This window comes from Coturnix japonica, chromosome 16, assembly GCF_054131305.1.
Source record: "Coturnix japonica strain WE chromosome 16, WE-NBRP24, whole genome shotgun sequence".
Lineage (NCBI taxonomy): Eukaryota > Metazoa > Chordata > Aves > Galliformes > Phasianidae > Coturnix > Coturnix japonica.
Genome location: NC_140678.1, coordinates 3,425,513 through 3,443,024, shown reverse-complemented (window position 1 = coordinate 3,443,024; position 17,512 = coordinate 3,425,513). Strand labels below are relative to the sequence as shown.

Genomic DNA, 17,512 nt, shown 5'->3' with positions numbered 1-17,512 from the left:
GCGCCCCTGACGTCCCTCCGCACGCACCGCCGGGCGCCCAGAGCGCGTGCGCGGCGGGCTCCGTGACGGGAGGGGGGGCGGCCGCGCGTGCGCAGTCGGCCTCACGGCGCGCGTGCGCCCGGCGGCGGGGTCACCCGCGGGGCTGGAGGAGCGCGGGCGGGGGAGGGGAGCGCGGCGCCGCGGCTCCGTGAGCCCGAAATGCCGCCATCCGCCGCCGGCTGCGGTTGAGGCGGCCCCGTCCCACTCCAGCCCCCACGTTGGCAGCGCGAGGCAGCTCCGAGGGTGAATGCGGCCACAGGGACGGAGCGCCCGACAGCCGCGGGGCGACCGGAGCGGTGTGAGGGCCGGAAGGGTCAGAGCGGGGCGGGGCGGAGGGAACGCGGCTCCGGCCCCACGTTAAACGGGCCGGGATCCGTCCGTGCCGCCCCGCAGCTTCACGTGGCTGCTCCCGGCGCTCTCACCCCGCGCCGTTTTTGACGCGTCGCTTTCGGTCCCGTCCGAGTCGGCTCGAAGCCGGCCGTGTGCTGAACGGAGACACGGAGCCGGCCCGGTTCCGAGCGCAGCCCGACCCGCCGACCGAGAGCCCGAACCCGGAGCTGCGGACGGGACCGACCCGCTGGGCAGCGCTGAGCCCCCTGGCGGCACCCCCGGCCCGGCACCGCGACGAGGCGACACAGCACCAATATTGCTAATATAGAAACATAGAAGTTAAGACAGCACGAAAATCACACACAAAATGCGAATTAAGGTTAAATTTCAAGGGCCGTAAGTGCTCTGTGCAGGACAAACCTCTCCGAAGGGTTCTTTTATCCATATACTCTTCTGCATTCGTGACTAGGAAACGTTACCAGCCACGAATGCTGATTTAGCATTAAAAACCAGAACAAAAAGCCAAATGTGGTTACAAGACTAATCAAAATCCATCAAACAAAGCCCACCAATACTGAATTAATTTCTTACCAGAACGAACACAGCATCAGATGGACTTTTACCCTTAAATAGAACTTCTTTATTCAACCAAATCCAAAACGATTCCAAAACTTGCAGAGGATTACAGATATTTTTCTGTTCAAAGTCCCTTACTTAGGAAAAAAAAAACCCACCCTTATCTTAAAATTTGTATCTACAAATGAATTTGTTGGGGGGAAAAAAGTGAAAATCCTCTTTTGGGACGCCCATATCTACTTTCCCAAAGAGAAATGGAATAATGAGGGAAAATGACTGTTATTTTCCCCCCAAGTTACATCAATATTTTACTCAACTTCCCACTAATGAAGCTTGACTCCCATGTGACCCACAGCGTGGAGACAGCAGACACAGCAGGAGATGGGAGCAACTGACGACGCAGAGCTGCACGGCTGTGGCCTTCAACCCGCTGCACATCAGGCACCAAACGCTGAGCAACACCATTTAAAGTTGTGGGTTTTTTTGTTTGTTTTTCTCTCCCAGTGAAGTTGAATGAATTTTGCTTTCAAGCCTTTGGTTCAGGGGCTGGACGGCTCCCTGCCCTGCAGATCCACACACCCATTATGCAGCTGGCAATGGGGTGGCTGTGTGCTGTGCTGTCCTTTGGAGCTCGTACTGAAGGACCCACCACCATCCCAGGGCTGTGTTTGGAAAGCGTTATAATCTTTTACTTGATAGAAAAGTTATGTTTGCAACCAAAGAGTCTCTTCCAAGTTACCAGACACGTTTGTAGATGACTTTCAAGATCCAAATAACCTGGTGGACAAAACACAGAGAGAGCAGATGAGAGACGTACAGCAAAGCAGTCACACCAGCACTGCAGCTCACGATGCTGCCGCACTGCTGTAATTGGTTTTGCTCTGCCATGCATCAGACTGAAGGGCTACAGCAGCAAAAAGAAAACAGGAATTTTGCCAGCCTGCCTATCCCAAGTACAACGCAAAGTATCTAGAGCCTATTCTCATGGCTCATTATTAGTTTTTATTATCTGGCATTATTTCCCTCCCCAAATGAAAATCATCCTGAAGTTTATACTGTGTTGATTTTGCAGATGCTGAATTGAATTATATCACACCCAAGCCTAAAATGATGCCATGTTGTCAGAGAGGCTCTCATGCAGTACAGGTGCCCATATAGGCAAAAAATGAGGTCAGCCACTATTTGTTGGACGATCAAAGCAGATGAGCAAAATGAGAGAGTAATTTATGGAACAACAGAGTGTGAGGAATCACAGAATCACAGAATTATCAAGGTTGGAAAAGACCTAGAAGATCATCTAGTCCAACCATTCCCAACACTTCCCGGCTAAATCATATTCATCAACACAACATCCAAATGTTTCTTGAACACTCCCATGGTCGGTGACTCCACCACCTCCCTGGGCAGTGCATTGCAATGCCTGACTACCCCTTCTGAGAAGTAATATTTCCTAATGTTCAGCCTGAATCTCCCCTGAAAGGAGTTGGGAGAGAAATACAAGAAAAATCCAACATTATGTGGCTTCAGCCCCACAGGTGCCGCCCGGCTGTACTTACACAATCATGCAGAACATCATGAAGACATTCCACAAGGCAATGAAGATTCGGAAATAGCGGAGGCTCAGCAAGAACTCCCTGATATTGTCACCTAAAAGCCAAGAGGAGAAAGATGTGAAATAACACCCAGCGAAGCAGCAAGTCGCATTTCAGCTCTAACTGGGAACTACAAGGGATGTAACCATACAAAACGAGTCAGAACAAAATAACATGGATTTAAACGTCAAAGCCGCCCCGCGGTACATCGGCCCGACACGTGGCACCGCCCTGACTCCTCTCCTCGCCGCTCGCTCCCTCCCCTCCCCCCTGGGGCCGTTACCGGTGCTGGGCTCCCTCGCCCCGTCGCCGAATCCCTCCGTGTCTCTTCTCCTCCTGCGGGCAGAGAAGCGCCGTTACCGCGGGCAGCGCCAGGCCCGACGTTCCCACGCCCTTCCCACCCCCGTCCCGATCCCCGCTCACAGTCTGAAGTTCAGCACGGCGCCGGCGTTCACCAGCAGCGTCCTGAGGAGAGACAGAGACACAGACACAGCGCGTCACGTGCGGCCGGGCCCCGCAGCCCCCCCCGCCCCGGGCCCGTCCCGTACCCGCAGAGCAGCAGATCCCCCAGCATGGCGGCGGAGCGGGCGCCGGAAGCGGAACGGGCGGGCGCTGTGCTGGATGGAGCGGCGCATGCGCGGTCCCGATGCGCACCGCCCACCGCCGCCCCCGAAGCGCCGCATCGAGCCCGGGGCGGCTTCGAGTCCCGACAGCGGCTGCACGGCGGGGGGAGAGCGCAGCACCGAGCGGGGCCGGTAACCGGAGCCCATAATCGGAGCTGTCCGTTAGCGGCGAGGCCGCGCCCCGGGACAGCCCTCGGGGCGGGGCAACCGAGCGGGGGCGGGGAGAGGGGAGCGGGGACGGCAGCGGGGAGCGGAGCGCTCGTGTAACGCCATGGAGCTGCCCGGGGCCCTGCAGCTGGGCGAGCTGGCGGCCGCCTTCGCTTCGGTGCCCGTCTTCCCGCTGTTCGACACGGCTTATTTCATCGTGTCCGTCCTCTACCTCAAGTACGAGCCAGGTCAGTGCGGGGCGCGGGGACGGCCGAGAGCCGGGCGGGGGGTGGGGGGACCCCTCGGAGCTGACACAGCTTGAGCCTTCCGACCCGGGCTGCGTTCTGCCCCGGGCTGCGTTCTGCCCCGGGCTGCGTTCTGCCCCGGGCTGCGTTCTGCCCCGGGCTGCGTTCTGCCCCGGGCTGCGTTCTGCCCCGGGCTGCGTTCTGCCCCGGGCTGCGTTCTGACCCGGGCTGCGTTCTGACCCGGGCTGCGTTCTGACCCGGGCTGCGTTCTGACCCGGGTTGCGTTCTGACCCGGGTTGCGTTCTGCCCCGGGTTGTGTTCTGACTCAGGTTGTGTTCTGACCGCCCCGTGCCGATATCCCGTTGCCGCTGCTCTGCCCTCACCCGCCGTTCCGTTTCTGTCCAGTTGTCGCCCGCTCTATTTCTGTGGCCGCTCTCCTATTTATATACAGGGAGGCCGCAGTTGAACCCTCCGCTTGTGTTCCCTGTCCGTCCCCGCTGTCATTGCTCGTAGCCCCGGGCTCTCCGTGCCTCCAGCTCTGCCGTCTGACCGTGCCCCGGTCCGCACAGAACGCTGCCTTCCCCGCCGCATTCACACGGCTGTCAGCTCTCTGTACTCCGTGTTGATCAGATTCAGTGTCACTGTCCTTTAGACGAGGCAAAACCAGCCGCTTTGCCATGTTTTGGAGTCCCCCTGTTGTCAGGTTTCTGTGCTGTACAAGCAGCAGCATACTGTTCTATTTCAGCTCCTGGTAAACAGGAGTGCCGGGTTTTCGAGGCCTGATCCCTTACAGCTGTCTTCCAGCATTAAGTTCTGAGCCGGGCGGTAACAGCCAACCCCTGTGAAGGTATTTTCTCTTCCAAACATGTCAGCCCGTAATCCCTTCAGACTGCATAAGGCTGTGGCGTGCTTCTCAGCTGGCTTCCATACAGCAGATGAGGGTCAGAGTGGTAACGTCCCCTTTCCTCCTTGGAAGACAGCGAGACTTAATGGAGCCAAAGAAAAACATCATTAACTTTCCTCCTCAAGCTAACCTTTGGGTTCCTATAGATGAGCTTCACATCACGGCTGTTGCAGCTGCCTTGCTTCCACCTTCAGCTGGTTCAGACATTGCTGGGGATGGAATGGTATCAGCAGCCCTGGTTTTAGCTCACTTACTGCTATTCAAGGTGGATCACTGTCAGCAATGTGGATGTAACGTTGCAGCGTTGTTTATCTGCCCGTTATTGGCATAAGGAGCAGAGTTTGGTATCACAAAGGACTCTGGTGGCAGTTTAAGGAGATGAAACAATCTGACAGAACTGATGTTCATGTGAGAATTCCTCCAAGAAACACAAAATGGGGTGAAAATGGGAGAGGAATCAAAGAGCAAACAAAACCCCCAGGCAATGGGAGGCTGTGGAAGAAACCATAGTGTATTCCCAAATAATAACAACACTTAAATGCCTAGTTGTATTTTCTGAGCTTGGAGGCTATTTGCAAACCACCACAGTAGCAATGAAGAATCCTCAAATTCCCTTCATTCATATAAAGATTAAGAATTACTGTTCTATTTTTACAGGTTATCTTATGACTGAAAGAGCTGAACAGATTGCTCATGAATTCTAGAGGGCACCTAGGTTGAAGCAATGGAGAGAATGGTACTAGTATGCATTTCGTTTTAAGACTGCAAAAAAAAAAACTATTGACTTTGAGGGCAAAATTATTCTTTCTGATTGCAGTAGGAGCAGCAAATGCAGGAGCTAAACTTCAGATGGCTCCATTCATATGAACCTTCTGGGGGCCTGCACGCTGTGAGCACGAACCGTGTCTCACCTATATCTGATACTTATTTAGGCTTTGCAGAGGGTGCGTTTTGGCATTTTATTTTACAAGCACTTTTCTTTGACTTATTTCCTGCTGGAGCACATTGAAAGCAAGTTTCTTTCTTTGCTCTTTGGTAAATGCACCTTTTCACTCAGAATTTACTCACAGGAGCTGTGGAGATGTCTCGCAAGAGTCCTTTTGCCTCCTGGCTTTGTGCCATGCTCCACTGCTTTGGAAGTTACATCCTCGCTGATCTGCTGCTTGGAGAGTCACCTATTCATTACTTCAGTAACAACTCCAGTGTCATCCTGGCCACGGCAGTCTGGTGAGTTCCTCTTAGCTACCAAGCACTAGGTACTGCTGGCTGTGCACAAGTCCTCCTTGCATGAAGGAAGGTATTCTGTTTGTGGGACACACATATGTTGTCTTGTTTGGATCCACTGGGGAAAGCAGGGGTGCAATGAAGCAGTCAGATCTAGAGATACAAAAGACTCAAGTCTGCAGTTTCTCTGACCAGCTGTCTAATGTGTTGGTAATAGGAGTGGGAGCCAACCCTGCTGCAGGACGGTTCTATTCATAGCTGCCACAGCTGAACTGTGGCCAAACCGCAAAATCAGCGTGTGCTGCACTGACAGCACACAGCAGAAGGAAGGCACACACTGGGGACATTTTCATTTTGGGTGCTTTTAGGTGACAGAATCAGCATTTCCTTCTCTCTGACATGACTTAGGCTAACTACACAGTGCTCTTTATCTTCTCTATAAATCTCAGGTCAGGATAAACAAATGGGTCCTTGAGCTCTTTGTGGTTTTGTTCCAGGTATTTGATATTCTTCTGCCCCATGAATCTCTTCTACAAGTGCGTTAGCTTTCTGCCTGTGAAGCTCATCTTTGTGGCCATGAAGGAGGTGGTCAGAGTTCGCAAAATTGCAGCCGGGGTCCACCATGCTCATCACCAATACCACCACGGCTGGTTCATTATGATGGCTACCGGATGGGTCAAAGGTGACACATGGGATGCTCCAATGTACCTACCAGTGTGGGGTGCAAGTGAAGCCTAAGGTCACCACATCATTCAGTGCTGACCAGACTAGATAGTGGATGTGTTCAGCTGGCCCCAATTAATCACATTCCTTAGAGCATGGATTTGTTCGTACTCACAGAATGGCTGTCAACTGAGTCATCAGAGAGATGAAGAACTGGGAGTCACTTATGGGTGCAGAGTTCAGTTATTCTTTATCATCTCCTGTGTTCTACTCTCTCTGTCCTTGCCTGTATCTTTTTCAGAAGTTCTTTCAGTGTTAAAACAGTCCAGTCAGTTTTCCCTTCGTTTTGTAATTGGAGTAAGCATTTGTACATCAGTAGATAGAACAGAGGCAAATGCCTTTGTCCAGCACTGGGAAAAACTATGGAACTCTAGGAAGCATTTGCCTGTTCTACTGTTTTAGAGTAACTTTATTTTAATTTTGGGATGAACATCACAAACCTTCCCATTATATTGTGCTTATCCTTTGGGGATCCAGAGGAGTCAGCAGGGCTCTCTTCTGGTGTGGTTGTTTTAGCTGTTTGCTTTTACTGTTCCACAGGTTCTGGTGTTGCCTTGATGTCTAACTTTGAGCAACTGCTGCGTGGGGTCTGGAAGCCAGAAACAAATGAAATTCTTCATATGTCTTTGTAAGTACCTAGCCTGTATGTTCTATGTCAGACTGAAAATGAAATGTAAAGAACCATTTAGGACTGGACACAAAGTATACAAACCTTCTAGATAAGTTCTTTATTTCTCTTCTAGCCCTACAAAAGCCAGTCTGTATGGCACAGTTCTTTTCACTTTGCAACAGACTCATTGGCTCCCTGTCTCTGAAGCCAACCTCATCTTCTTTTTCACCATGTTTATGATAGTTTGCAAGGTAAGTTTACAGCAGATCAATCAACAGTACCAATCAACAGTACAGGGTGTAGATTAAGAGGGGGCTGTTCACCAGTTTAAATTGAAACACTGACTCTGGAATGCTCCTTCCTTTCTTGTTCAGTGTGTTCTGGTGATATGGGCCCTAACTTTCTTTGTAGGTGCCAGTGTTTGCCCATGCAGAATTCTTGCATTATTTACTTCACAATGAAATGAAAACCTGAAAGTGTTATTTTCAGGAAAGTTAGTGCTGAGAATGAAATACTCTGCAGAATTAGATACTAGAACTAATTTTTCCATCTAGATTTGATAGCCTTATTAAGCCACTTTGGAAGGCACTGGCTGTACATACCAGGAAAGATGTGCTCAGGAAATTACAGGCTAAATTCTCCATGTAATATGCGGTGTGGTAGATCCTTGTGATACAGTCTTGAGTTACATAGCCCAGGTAACAGTCCCTGTTGCTAAGTAGGATGTTCTTTACAAGTTAGTCCTTTATAGATGGTGTATGTGGTCTTTAACTCTGTCCACTGTTGCATGGCAGGTTTTCATGACGGCAACTCATTCTCACGCCTCACCTTTTGCTCCAGTGGAAGGCTTCATCTGCCCAGTTTTCTTTGGCTCTGTTTCTAGTGGACACACTAGCCATCATAATCAGCACGGGCACTGCCATGAAGCTTCCTATCAGCCACCTCCTCCTGTGAAGTCAAAAGAGGAGTTAAATGAAGGCACAAGGAAACGAAAAGCGAAAAAAGCTGAATAAACAAGCAACCAAACAGTAAACAGGCCAAGAAAATTCCTCCAGAGCTGTGTCTCAGAGCCACCTGTGGCCTCCTTTATCCTCCAGTCCTCTCATGGACTTCAGAGGAGAGGTGGAAGTGAAGACACTGCCAGACAATTCCCTGAATTTCAGTCGTGCTCTCTGTGCTGCTCCTTGCTTGTTGGTCTCTATCTCTCTATTCTGATCGTATTTTCAGGGATTTATAGATTTGTGCCAGGTTGATAAGTGAGCGCCAGTTCCCAACTGCCAGCAATTATGATGCATCATCTTTCACTGGGTTTATTTATGAATGAAGTAATGGTTTGTGCTCCCACAACTGTTCCTATGAGTTTTTATTGACCTTTTTTGATGTCTACCAGAACAACAAACTGTTTAGACACAATCAATGTGGAAATTGGATTTCATGCTCAAGGAAATTAAATGGACTGTTATGACCCTGATCTGTTTTTCCCAGCTCCTGCATCTACTGTGTCTCCAAATAACATGACAATCTATATCTAACAGGGACATCAGCTCTGGTGTCCTGGCCAAATTCTACTCTGAAATTACATTTTTCTCATCCAAGTTCACTCTGATTCTTAATGAATGGTCACTTTCTTAATTACAACTTTGTTTGCAAGACCTTTGAAGCTGTAAAATGCTCTTAAATGCTATCTATTGGTACTGTTATTATTTTAAACTGTTTTGTAGTGTTGCTGCTCTGTTAGCAATTGTGTCCCTCACCTCAAACCTGACTGTCTATACTTGGGAAAGAAGCATGGTTTTGGTTTGTTTGTAATCATGTGGGATATAACAAGGTGAGTGTAAATAAGTATTTATTACTATTTATTTATAATTGTCAGGGCACCTAATTAATGGACCTGAAACTGCTTTTTAAATCTTTGCGTCTTTATAGTGGGAGAATTGGATACTTCTAAGTATGGGCCTAAGCTGTGCTTGAAGCAGTGATTTTGGTGTGCTCGTGGGCAGCCTGAACACTTCCTGTATGCAGGAGGAAACATTTCTTACATTCTTATAGAAAGGTTGAAGAAATAGATTTCACACCAGCTGATTAAAAGTACTTTAATGGATTAGTAAGAGAACCCCAGCTTAAGAAACACAGTTTCCTTTGTAGGTCCCTTTGTGCCAAACTACTGATCTGTGCCCAATGAGGGAGGGAGAATGTGAAATGACTTGCATGGCTCAGGGAGCAGTCAGACAGCTTGCTCACGTTCTGCTTAATGAATGCTGGCTTTTTAGATTAGTTTGAAGCTGTTCCTGTAACTGATTGTGTTCTTAAAAGTGTCATCTTAAGGATTGTGCCCTGGAGACCTTAACTCAGTCTGGGGTGGTTGTTTTATCACTCATGGTTGGGATCACTGCAGTGCTAAAAGTACGCTTAGGGGTGTAGTACTGGGCTTTCAGTTAAGCAGCTGGTCACCATCCCTAGCAATAGGGCTTGCTGCTGTCACCTTGCAAGGGGGAATAAAAATTGACGGATTTAAGAACAGTCATTGCTTGGTTGGTTGGTTGGTTTTGTTGGGTTTTTATTTTGGTGTCCCTGTTCCAGAACTGAAACTCTGATGTTAATTTTGGAAAAACAAATTCCTGTATACAACCAGATAAAAGCCAGTAAAAGAAGTCAAATGATTTGTGGGTTTGGGTTCTGAAAGTGCCTTAACTTTGTGAGTTTCCCTCAAGCAGAAAACAGCTTCTATCTGACAACAGGCTGGTTTTTCAAATACTGGTCTACAGAAACCTGGTGTATCACTGTTATGCACGAGACTATAAAGAATGGTTTATGAGATGTCTGATTCAAGGAGAGATTTGTTTTATAAATGCCCTTAACAAAATAAAAATTGTGAAGTGACTTCAATTGTCCAGTGGCATTTGAGGAACTGATGTGTGTTTCTTTTACTCTCGCCGGTCTTAGAAGTCACACATTCCTTCATCTTGTTGAAGTCTCCTTGACCGAAGAATAAAGGGATTCTAGTTGGACTTTGATGTGTCCTTCAAGTATGTCTAAGCATGTTACAATTAGAAGCAGTATTGTAAAATATCCATTGCTCTTGTTGCCCAAGTAGCTTCAGGTATATAAAGAAACTAACTTATGAAGGCCAAAGGGGAATGTTTTCTATCTGTTGACTCTGCCTTTTGTGACTAAAAGATGAAGGTCATCCACTTGGGACAGGTACGCATATACCTGCACACAAACACAGATTGAGCTTATTTATATGGAGTTTCTGTATTTAAAACAATCAAAAAAAGAAACAAACACAAAAACCCACCAAAAATACTTTGAATGAATGTGACCTGGACACACTTAAGAAGTAGGCAGCCTAATATGGTGAGTGGCAACCAACCCATAGCAGGGCTAAGAGCCGGGTGGGCTTTAAGGTCCCTTCCAGTCCAACCATTCCGTGATAGTCTGCTATCAGCTGCTGCTTTCTAAGTGCCAAAGCCCTTGCTCTCCAAAATACTTCTGATTGAGTAAAATCATAGCTGCTAAGTAAGAACAGATTGGAGAAATGTTCTGAGATATGTTAAAATTAAAGCTCTGCACCTTTAAGGTTTTTTATCTGGTATGTGATTAGTACCAAGAAGACAACTGCCACAAAGGGAGGTCACAACTTACATTCAGTGTAGCTTTCATAGTGAGAGATAAGGAACCTTTCTCAAATTTCCATGGCTCAGCACTGGTAGCTCTGGGTACAATTTCAGGCAGACCTCCTTCATTCCAGCTAGCAAAGAAGTTTCTTTTAGAAGTAACTTCTTTTTAACTAATGCTGTGGGAGCACAGGGTTCAAGATGGCTTCTGAACGTCTGGGAAGCTCTCAGGCGTTTGTGCTGCTTCCTTAAGGCTCTCCTCCAGCCAGAAGAATGTTAGCTGGGCATTTCCCAGTAGGTTACTTAACTTGCTTCCATAGCACAAGGAACAAAGGAGCTCCCTACCTGGATGACACAATGCGAACCTGCAAAGGGCCATTGATTTTTTATGGCTTTCACTTATGTACCCTCAAAGCTTGCTCTGAAAATGTTAATTAGTACTCCTTACCAGAACAGTTAAGAATTTAAGTTGCATTGGAATGTGAGATTTAATACCAATAGAAAAGGAGGTCTGTGCAAGTCTTACACATATTAAAAACAAACAAACAACCCAAAAAAGCAGCAGAACGTTTCACGTGGCTCAACCATTCTGCTCTCCCATGACATCCATCTCAGTGCGTGGCCAAGTTTTGTTCAGGACCAGGACAGAATAATAAACAAGAGCAGGCAGCTGAGAGTATGTATTTATTTCAAGTGCTTTGAGAAATCCTGCCTCATCTGAAGAGCCCCATGCTGTGCAGAATGTTCCCAGCTCCAAACTGCTGCAGCACAGGGTACAAGAGGTGCATGCCAGGGCTTAGACTTCCACAGGACAGACGTCATTGCCTTCTGATAACTCCTGATCCCAACTCAAGTGAGATGTGGCTAAATTTAGCAAGAGGTTTAATCCTGAGAGACGCCCTGGTTGCCCGATGGAAAAAGCAAGTGTTTCATTTGCTGCTCTCAGCATTTCTTGTTGATTGACAGGTTTCCCTTTTCTTTTGCAGAGAGCCAAACCAACATCTACAGCTTTCAGCATTGCAGATTAGTTCTACAGACAGGGAAAGCTCTACGTAAAGCCTCTGTAGAAAAGAAATAATAATAAAAACATACGAAACAGATTATTATTCACAGTAAAGGACCTGAGAGACCAAAGGAGAAAACTTCTATGTCAAGAGCTTGTGTGTAAAAGGGCAAAGACAACAGAGGGCCAAGCTAGAGGGATTTGTGTTCTTGCTCTTCTGTAAGGAAAAGCTAATAAAGTGGGTTTAGATTTCAAGAGAAAGCAGAAGTGCAGCCCTCACTCAGTAGGCACACACAAAACTACTCCCACCTGAGATCAGTCCTGCCTGCATGGTCTGAGCAGACAGTCTGAACCGTGGGGGATGGCAGCTCATGGAACAGAGGGTGAGAAAACAAGTTCCCATCCACAGAGTCTGCACTGCCACTGTGACTCAGCTGCTACTCACTTCACCTCCGAGGCGACATTTCTAACAAAGAAGTTTATCACTCTGAGAGTGTTAAGATCAACACTGAGGAACAGCTTTGAGTCTGGCCTCTCTTTCACACATGCATAGCATTTGCATTTTTCCACACATTCTCCATAGAAGAAGTATCACTGAGGGTTTCTTGACACTTACCCGCTTCCTTTATGTTCTGAAAGAGAATGTAGGGAGGACTTTTATTGAGTCTGCAACTGTAAACCTTTAGGAAGAATCAGTATGAAATAGTGATTTCATCTTACCTTTAGGGTACAGGTAAGCTGTAGATGTGGAATGCAGGAAAACAGGTCTGATACGCTTAAAGGTTTTTATAGCCTAAGGAAATCCAGAATGGCCCTGGAAAAGGATGGTTGATTTTGTTTGGTTTTGATTTGCAAATTGCAGAAACTCCCTGCTCAACAGAAAGTAACACCTGCAGTCCTGCAGCAAGCAAGCTGCTTGTCCTCCAGTTAGCCCAGTCCTCAATTCTTCTCAGTAATGCTGAGAATCTTGACCTTCCAAAAATGACTGCTAGCTGGGACTTTGCTCCAACTGGATTTGTTGGTGATGAGGATTGCTGTCATCAGTACTAATGACAGGTACATGCAATGTAATGTACATATTGCACACTGCAGCGTGCTGCCGAGGTGCATCCCAAGGCTTCAGTGTTGTATTGACACCAATAGAACAAAATCATTATTACATATTCCTCTATCACTACCTTCCATTGCCTGGATGGAACTGATCACCTTCATCCTCCAGACTGTGTCTGCTGTCACCTCTCCAGCACGGTATATTTTAAGCAACCTTAATGGAGCTGACATTTTCCACTGTTACATCACTGGTTTTGATCACAGAGGCTTGAAGAATAGTCTAAAAAAAGCGTGACTTCAGAGTCCTGATGTTGTCTTATATTAGACTGAGACCAATGTAGGCTAAACCCTAATGTAGGCTCTCTGTAGTGTTAGTTTCTTGCAATAAGAGGCTTCATCTCCCCATCTGTCTGATTTATGATAGATTAAGATGTCAGTTAATCTCTTGATTAACCTTCAGTCATCTAGCCAAGTACTGTGTGCAAAAGGAACCCATTACATAAACACACAACTAATAATTTTTCTTTAATTATTACTGTGTATGCCAGAGGGATGCAGAGGCGATACAAACAGGGATAGACAGCAGCCTCCTCAATCTGATTTCAAGAGAAACCGATGAACTCGGCTCCTTGGGAGGTCTGTTTTCTTATCTCTGCCCACACCATTTGACAAAGGCAAACTGTGAAAGGGAACAGGCATGATCCTGGGGGTTGAAAAACCTCCTTTATACATCTGAGTGCCTGAACCTTATATGAAGCATGTAATGGTACGTTTGCCACTAAATAAAATCCCTACCACCACCTTAAAAAGAAATTAGAGTACAGGGGGAAGTAGCTCTAGAACAGACAAAGGAAGACAACAAAGGGTCCTCAGGTGTGTACAGCACCTGGTAGGGAGCGTATCAGCCTTCAGACAAGACCTTGGGGATTCTGCCAGGTGACAAACGCCGGTTGCTATAGAGATAGCAGCGCTCTCCGAATACAGAGAGATGCTCCAGGATGCATCTCAGAACTGACAGCCAACCACTTCCTACTGCTCCTGTCAAAATAGCTGAAATTTCCACAAGATTTCTTAGGAAAAAAACAAACAACAAAAAGACAAAACAGCTGTCTCTGGAGACAGGCACTGCTACTGTGAGAATTGCTATCAGTCACCTCCTGGCTAAAGAGCAGGCTCAGCTGGGAACTCAGCAGGTCCAGAGAGCAGCATGAGCTTCAGCCCAGACACACACACCAAAATCTGCTCTGTGGGAAGACGGTTCCTCCTCCTCGCCAGCCCTCCCCCACTCCGAGTCTTTGTCAGCTCAGATTTTTCAGGTAAATAAGCTGAAGCATCCTGAAGTTCCTGGGTGCATCAGGTATCCTCTGCATGAGTCTGCAAGCTGTTACACTGTGGTGACACAGCTGTGCTCAGGAGCAAAGCCTGCAGCTTCATCTGTGAGTGGAGGTGCTGTACTTTATATACATCCTTATTCTGTCAGAGATAACAGCTTGGATGCTGACTAGAAAAGCAGATATGCAGCACTACTCTTTTACCTTCTCAGAATTCACATTCCTTCCTCAGCCTGTCACCCCATTAGAACCAAGCATATATATAGAACTGTAGCCCTCCCTGTCTTATTCAAGGGCTTGGCTGGATAAGGACCTCAGTTCATTATGTACTGTACATCACATAAACACAACTATGGGAGCTCTCAAGCCCACCACAGTCATGTTCTCAAATGATTTTCATCTCTGTTCTCTGTGTATATTAGACTTGCTCCAAAGATGTGCTGGCCAGGCTGCTTTTCTTTGTGCTTTCTTACCTAGAGGTAACTGGGAAGCTGTGCCAGCAGCGCCTCGGCTGGTTCAGTGCCTGTCACTACCCTGATCTCATTCAGTCATGTGGATTTCTCCGTACCTGAGAAACCCCTCCACACAATGCTCACCAGATTCCTCAAAGGTAGGATTAGCCCTGGGGATGGCTACAGCCCGAGCAAACATCTAATCATCCATCTGTTATGAGCAAGATCCAAGTAAGAGTAGTATAAATAAACAGAGCAAGAAGGAGATCATACGCATTTCTCTAGAAATACCATTTTGCCTGTGAGCTTACACAAAGGCAGAAGAAAGGTCTATTTGCCTTTGTGCTCAGAGATGCACCATCCCCACTTGCAACTGCTTCAACAAATGAGAATAGAGAAAGTGGGTCATTTTGTCGCCAGGACAACAAAAGCACACACTGACCTAGATATGTCTAAGGGAACCTAATCTTGCTGTTGGCACAGACTAAGGGATTCAGGCAGTGTTGGGCGTTTCCAGTTGGGGAAGCACAGCACATTAACAATCTCAGATTGTTTCTTTTTTTGTCTGCAGTATCAGGAACAGACTTCCCTCTTTGTTTCTCACAGCAGGCAGTGCAGTGATGGCACTCAGTTCTGATTACCAGCTGCTGGTGGCAGGTTCCCAGGATGGCTTAATGCTAGTCTGCAAGATGGAAGTTACAGAGATGCTGCACACCCTCCCTGGTGAGCATTCTCCATTCTTTATGGTCGGATAGCTTCTTTCAGGTCTGAAAAAAGCCTTGACAGCTTGGCCATCACCTCTTAGCCATCAGCATTCTGCCAATTGCTGAAAGCACCAAGAATCCCTTGGTTTGTTAATCCTCCTCTCTTAACTCATAGCCAAGGTGAGGTGTGTGAAAGCATTTGGAAAAGGAACATGCGCTGTCTCAGCTGCCATGGATCACAGCCTGTGCACCTGGAATTTGATTCCTGGCAGAGTAAAGTTTGTTATCCAAGATGCACATATTGAAGAGCACCCCTCCCATCACCTTCACTGGATGAGAGGCACATGACTGTATATTCTTCTGCAGACACAAAGGTACAGCCATTCCTTAAGGGTGCTGAAAAAACAAGCACTTAAGGAGCTACAGCCACAATAATGGATGTTGTGTACACAAAAGGTAGCTCAGGCCTTGCTTCTCCTGTCTCTTCTGCCACCTCTTCACTAGGTCAGTGCTTCATATCTGGAGACAGCAGCTCATGAAGGAAAGCAAGCAGGTCAAATGCCTCCAGGTGCTTCACACATTCCTTTTAGAATAACTCCATATTAGCAGTTGCCCAGTATCTGCCTTGCAGTGTTAGGACCAGGATATTTTTTCCTTGGCTTTGCTGGTGTTTCATTCAAGTTAGTCAAGCTATATCATTCCACCTCTTTAATAGGTACACTGGTATGCAAGTATGATGGCATTAACAGCAAATTACTGCCCTAAGCTATCAGGAAGAGCCAACCAACAGGATTCATGGCTCCCCAAGTCCTGCGCAGAGCTGTTTAAGCTGACAGACAGCGTTCAGGTCTGATTCTGAAGCACCTGGATACATTATCAAGGTGACAACCCTGTCTAACTGAACAAGCACTACGTGTAATAGTGTTACTGTTAGCACTACTATGACACTAAAACATCAGTCATGGGAGTTACCCATCTACAGATTATTCTTGCTTATGCCAACTAAATGAAAAATATGTCAAATCTGTGACAAGAATAAGTCCTCCCAAATTAACAACAGCAACAGAACAGGATAGCTTGGGCCAGCTCACACCCTCCTTAAAGGACTGCTCTGGTAAAAATCTTCAGTAATGTTTTAACACTACTCTTAAGTACTGAATAACCACTGAATACTCTAGGGCAGCCTCACCTCAACCTGTGCTTACCATGTCACAATCTGATCCCAATCACCGTCTGTTTTCAGTCCTGAAAAGCATTCACTGTGCATGCTTCTCAAAAGATGACCAATACTTGGACACAAGATCAGACCATCACAGTCTGGAATGTTGCAACTGGTGAATAACTGAATTGTTAGCAACACTGAACAGCCTTAGAGCACCCTACATGCTACAATTTTGAGTTAAAACACCCATATGAATGAATATTAGATCAGAAAACAGCCTAATATCTTGGCCAAAGCCTGCCAACAAACAAAGATGACTTTACTAAGCCACAGTTATTTCAGCATATGCACTATGCTTCCTTTTTCTCAGTTCCCACGAGCAAACCACAGCAACGCGTTCGACTTACCCACCTTGTATCACTACACCGGAGTATATATCCCAGAAGAGGGTAGAACACTGTAATGCTATAATAACAAGTTAGCAAAGACTTGAATGCAGCAAATAAGAATGAGCTTGAATGCAGCAACCATAAATTCAGAAACTGAAGAAAATAACTGCTTACCTTTGGAAGGCCTCAAGTAAGCAGGGATCTCCAACCAGAGATACCCTCACCTCCACAGTCAACCCTTCAATGAGGGCTGGGAAGGGGTGGATCCTGGCTCCACCCCTCCATCACTCAGCAGCATTGCTTGCACCTGAGCTCCCTGGGTTGGCCCTGCCTTCCCACCAGGTGTTCCAACACTGTTTCAGGCCATGACATAACATTTCCACTACAAATATCAAAGCCAAAAGCTGAAATCCCAGCACTACAGCTCTCAGCAAAGGGTTCAAATAGCAGTGAAGTTAATTGCAAATTCAACCCAAGGTCTCTATGAGACATCCCTATGGTGTCCTATGGAGAAACAGACAGCATGGCATACTGGTTTCCCTCTCTCTCACGTAGCAGTAGTGGTCCAATTCAAGAGTTCAGTTGTCTGCTGAGAAAGGAAGCAGGGGACATGCATTAGGGGAAGCCCAAAGTTAGGGATGTACATTAAGCCCTTTGCTCTGTGCCTGGCCCCACAGGTGCCTTGCTGGTGGTGCAGCGCATGCACAGCACTGCTTGTAGGATCATTCCCCACTGCAGATGGGTTTGTGGCCACCACGAGGCTGGGTCGCATCATTTGTGAGAGGTTCTGT

The 17,512-nt window shown here is 47.1% G+C and overlaps 3 protein-coding genes and 1 long non-coding RNA gene across 7 annotated transcripts; 2 read left to right on the top strand and 2 right to left on the bottom strand.

The window, feature by feature from the left end:
* Window positions 1–986: 986 nt before the first annotated feature.
* On the bottom strand, window positions 987–3,345 carry SMIM7 (small integral membrane protein 7). 2 transcript variants are annotated; one of them, XM_015886521.3, is made up of 5 exons: window positions 3,086–3,345; window positions 2,961–3,002; window positions 2,821–2,873; window positions 2,502–2,592; window positions 987–1,722 (listed from the first exon to the last, which is right to left on the bottom strand). In XM_015886521.3, exons 1-4 carry the CDS (start codon window positions 3,305–3,307, stop codon window positions 2,589–2,591), a joined length of 321 nt encoding a protein of 106 aa, XP_015742007.2. In that variant the 5' UTR covers window positions 3,308–3,345; the 3' UTR covers window positions 987–1,722; window positions 2,502–2,588. The 2 variants fall into 2 exon arrangements, with proteins under 2 accessions (XP_015742007.2, XP_085374033.1); XM_085517907.1 differs by having other exon boundaries at window positions 2,689–2,873; window positions 3,086–3,140.
* Window positions 3,346–3,373: 28 nt separating this feature from the next.
* On the top strand, window positions 3,374–9,893 carry TMEM38A (transmembrane protein 38A). Of its 3 annotated transcripts, XM_015886520.3 has the most exons (7): window positions 3,374–3,555; window positions 5,114–5,192; window positions 5,527–5,683; window positions 6,178–6,362; window positions 6,944–7,031; window positions 7,147–7,264; window positions 7,808–9,893. In XM_015886520.3, exons 3-7 carry the CDS (start codon window positions 5,538–5,540, stop codon window positions 8,024–8,026), a joined length of 756 nt encoding a protein of 251 aa, XP_015742006.1. In that variant the 5' UTR covers window positions 3,374–3,555; window positions 5,114–5,192; window positions 5,527–5,537; the 3' UTR covers window positions 8,027–9,893. The 3 variants fall into 3 exon arrangements, with proteins under 3 accessions (XP_015742006.1, XP_015742005.2, XP_085374026.1); XM_015886519.3 differs by lacking the exon at window positions 5,114–5,192; XM_085517900.1 differs by lacking the exons at window positions 5,114–5,192; window positions 7,147–7,264.
* On the bottom strand, window positions 7,809–16,868 carry LOC146758165 (uncharacterized). The gene is made up of 3 exons (XR_014935096.1): window positions 16,744–16,868; window positions 12,354–12,447; window positions 7,809–7,961 (listed from the first exon to the last, which is right to left on the bottom strand). It is a non-coding gene; the product is annotated as an uncharacterized LOC146758165 (long non-coding RNA).
* On the top strand, window positions 15,065–16,512 carry NWD1 (NACHT and WD repeat domain containing 1). The gene is given in 5 exon segments (XM_085517427.1): window positions 15,065–15,231; window positions 15,346–15,498; window positions 15,501–15,544; window positions 15,886–16,017; window positions 16,450–16,512. Coding segments are annotated over 5 exon segments (537 nt in total). The 5' UTR covers window positions 15,065–15,086.
* Window positions 16,869–17,512: the final 644 nt, after the last annotated feature.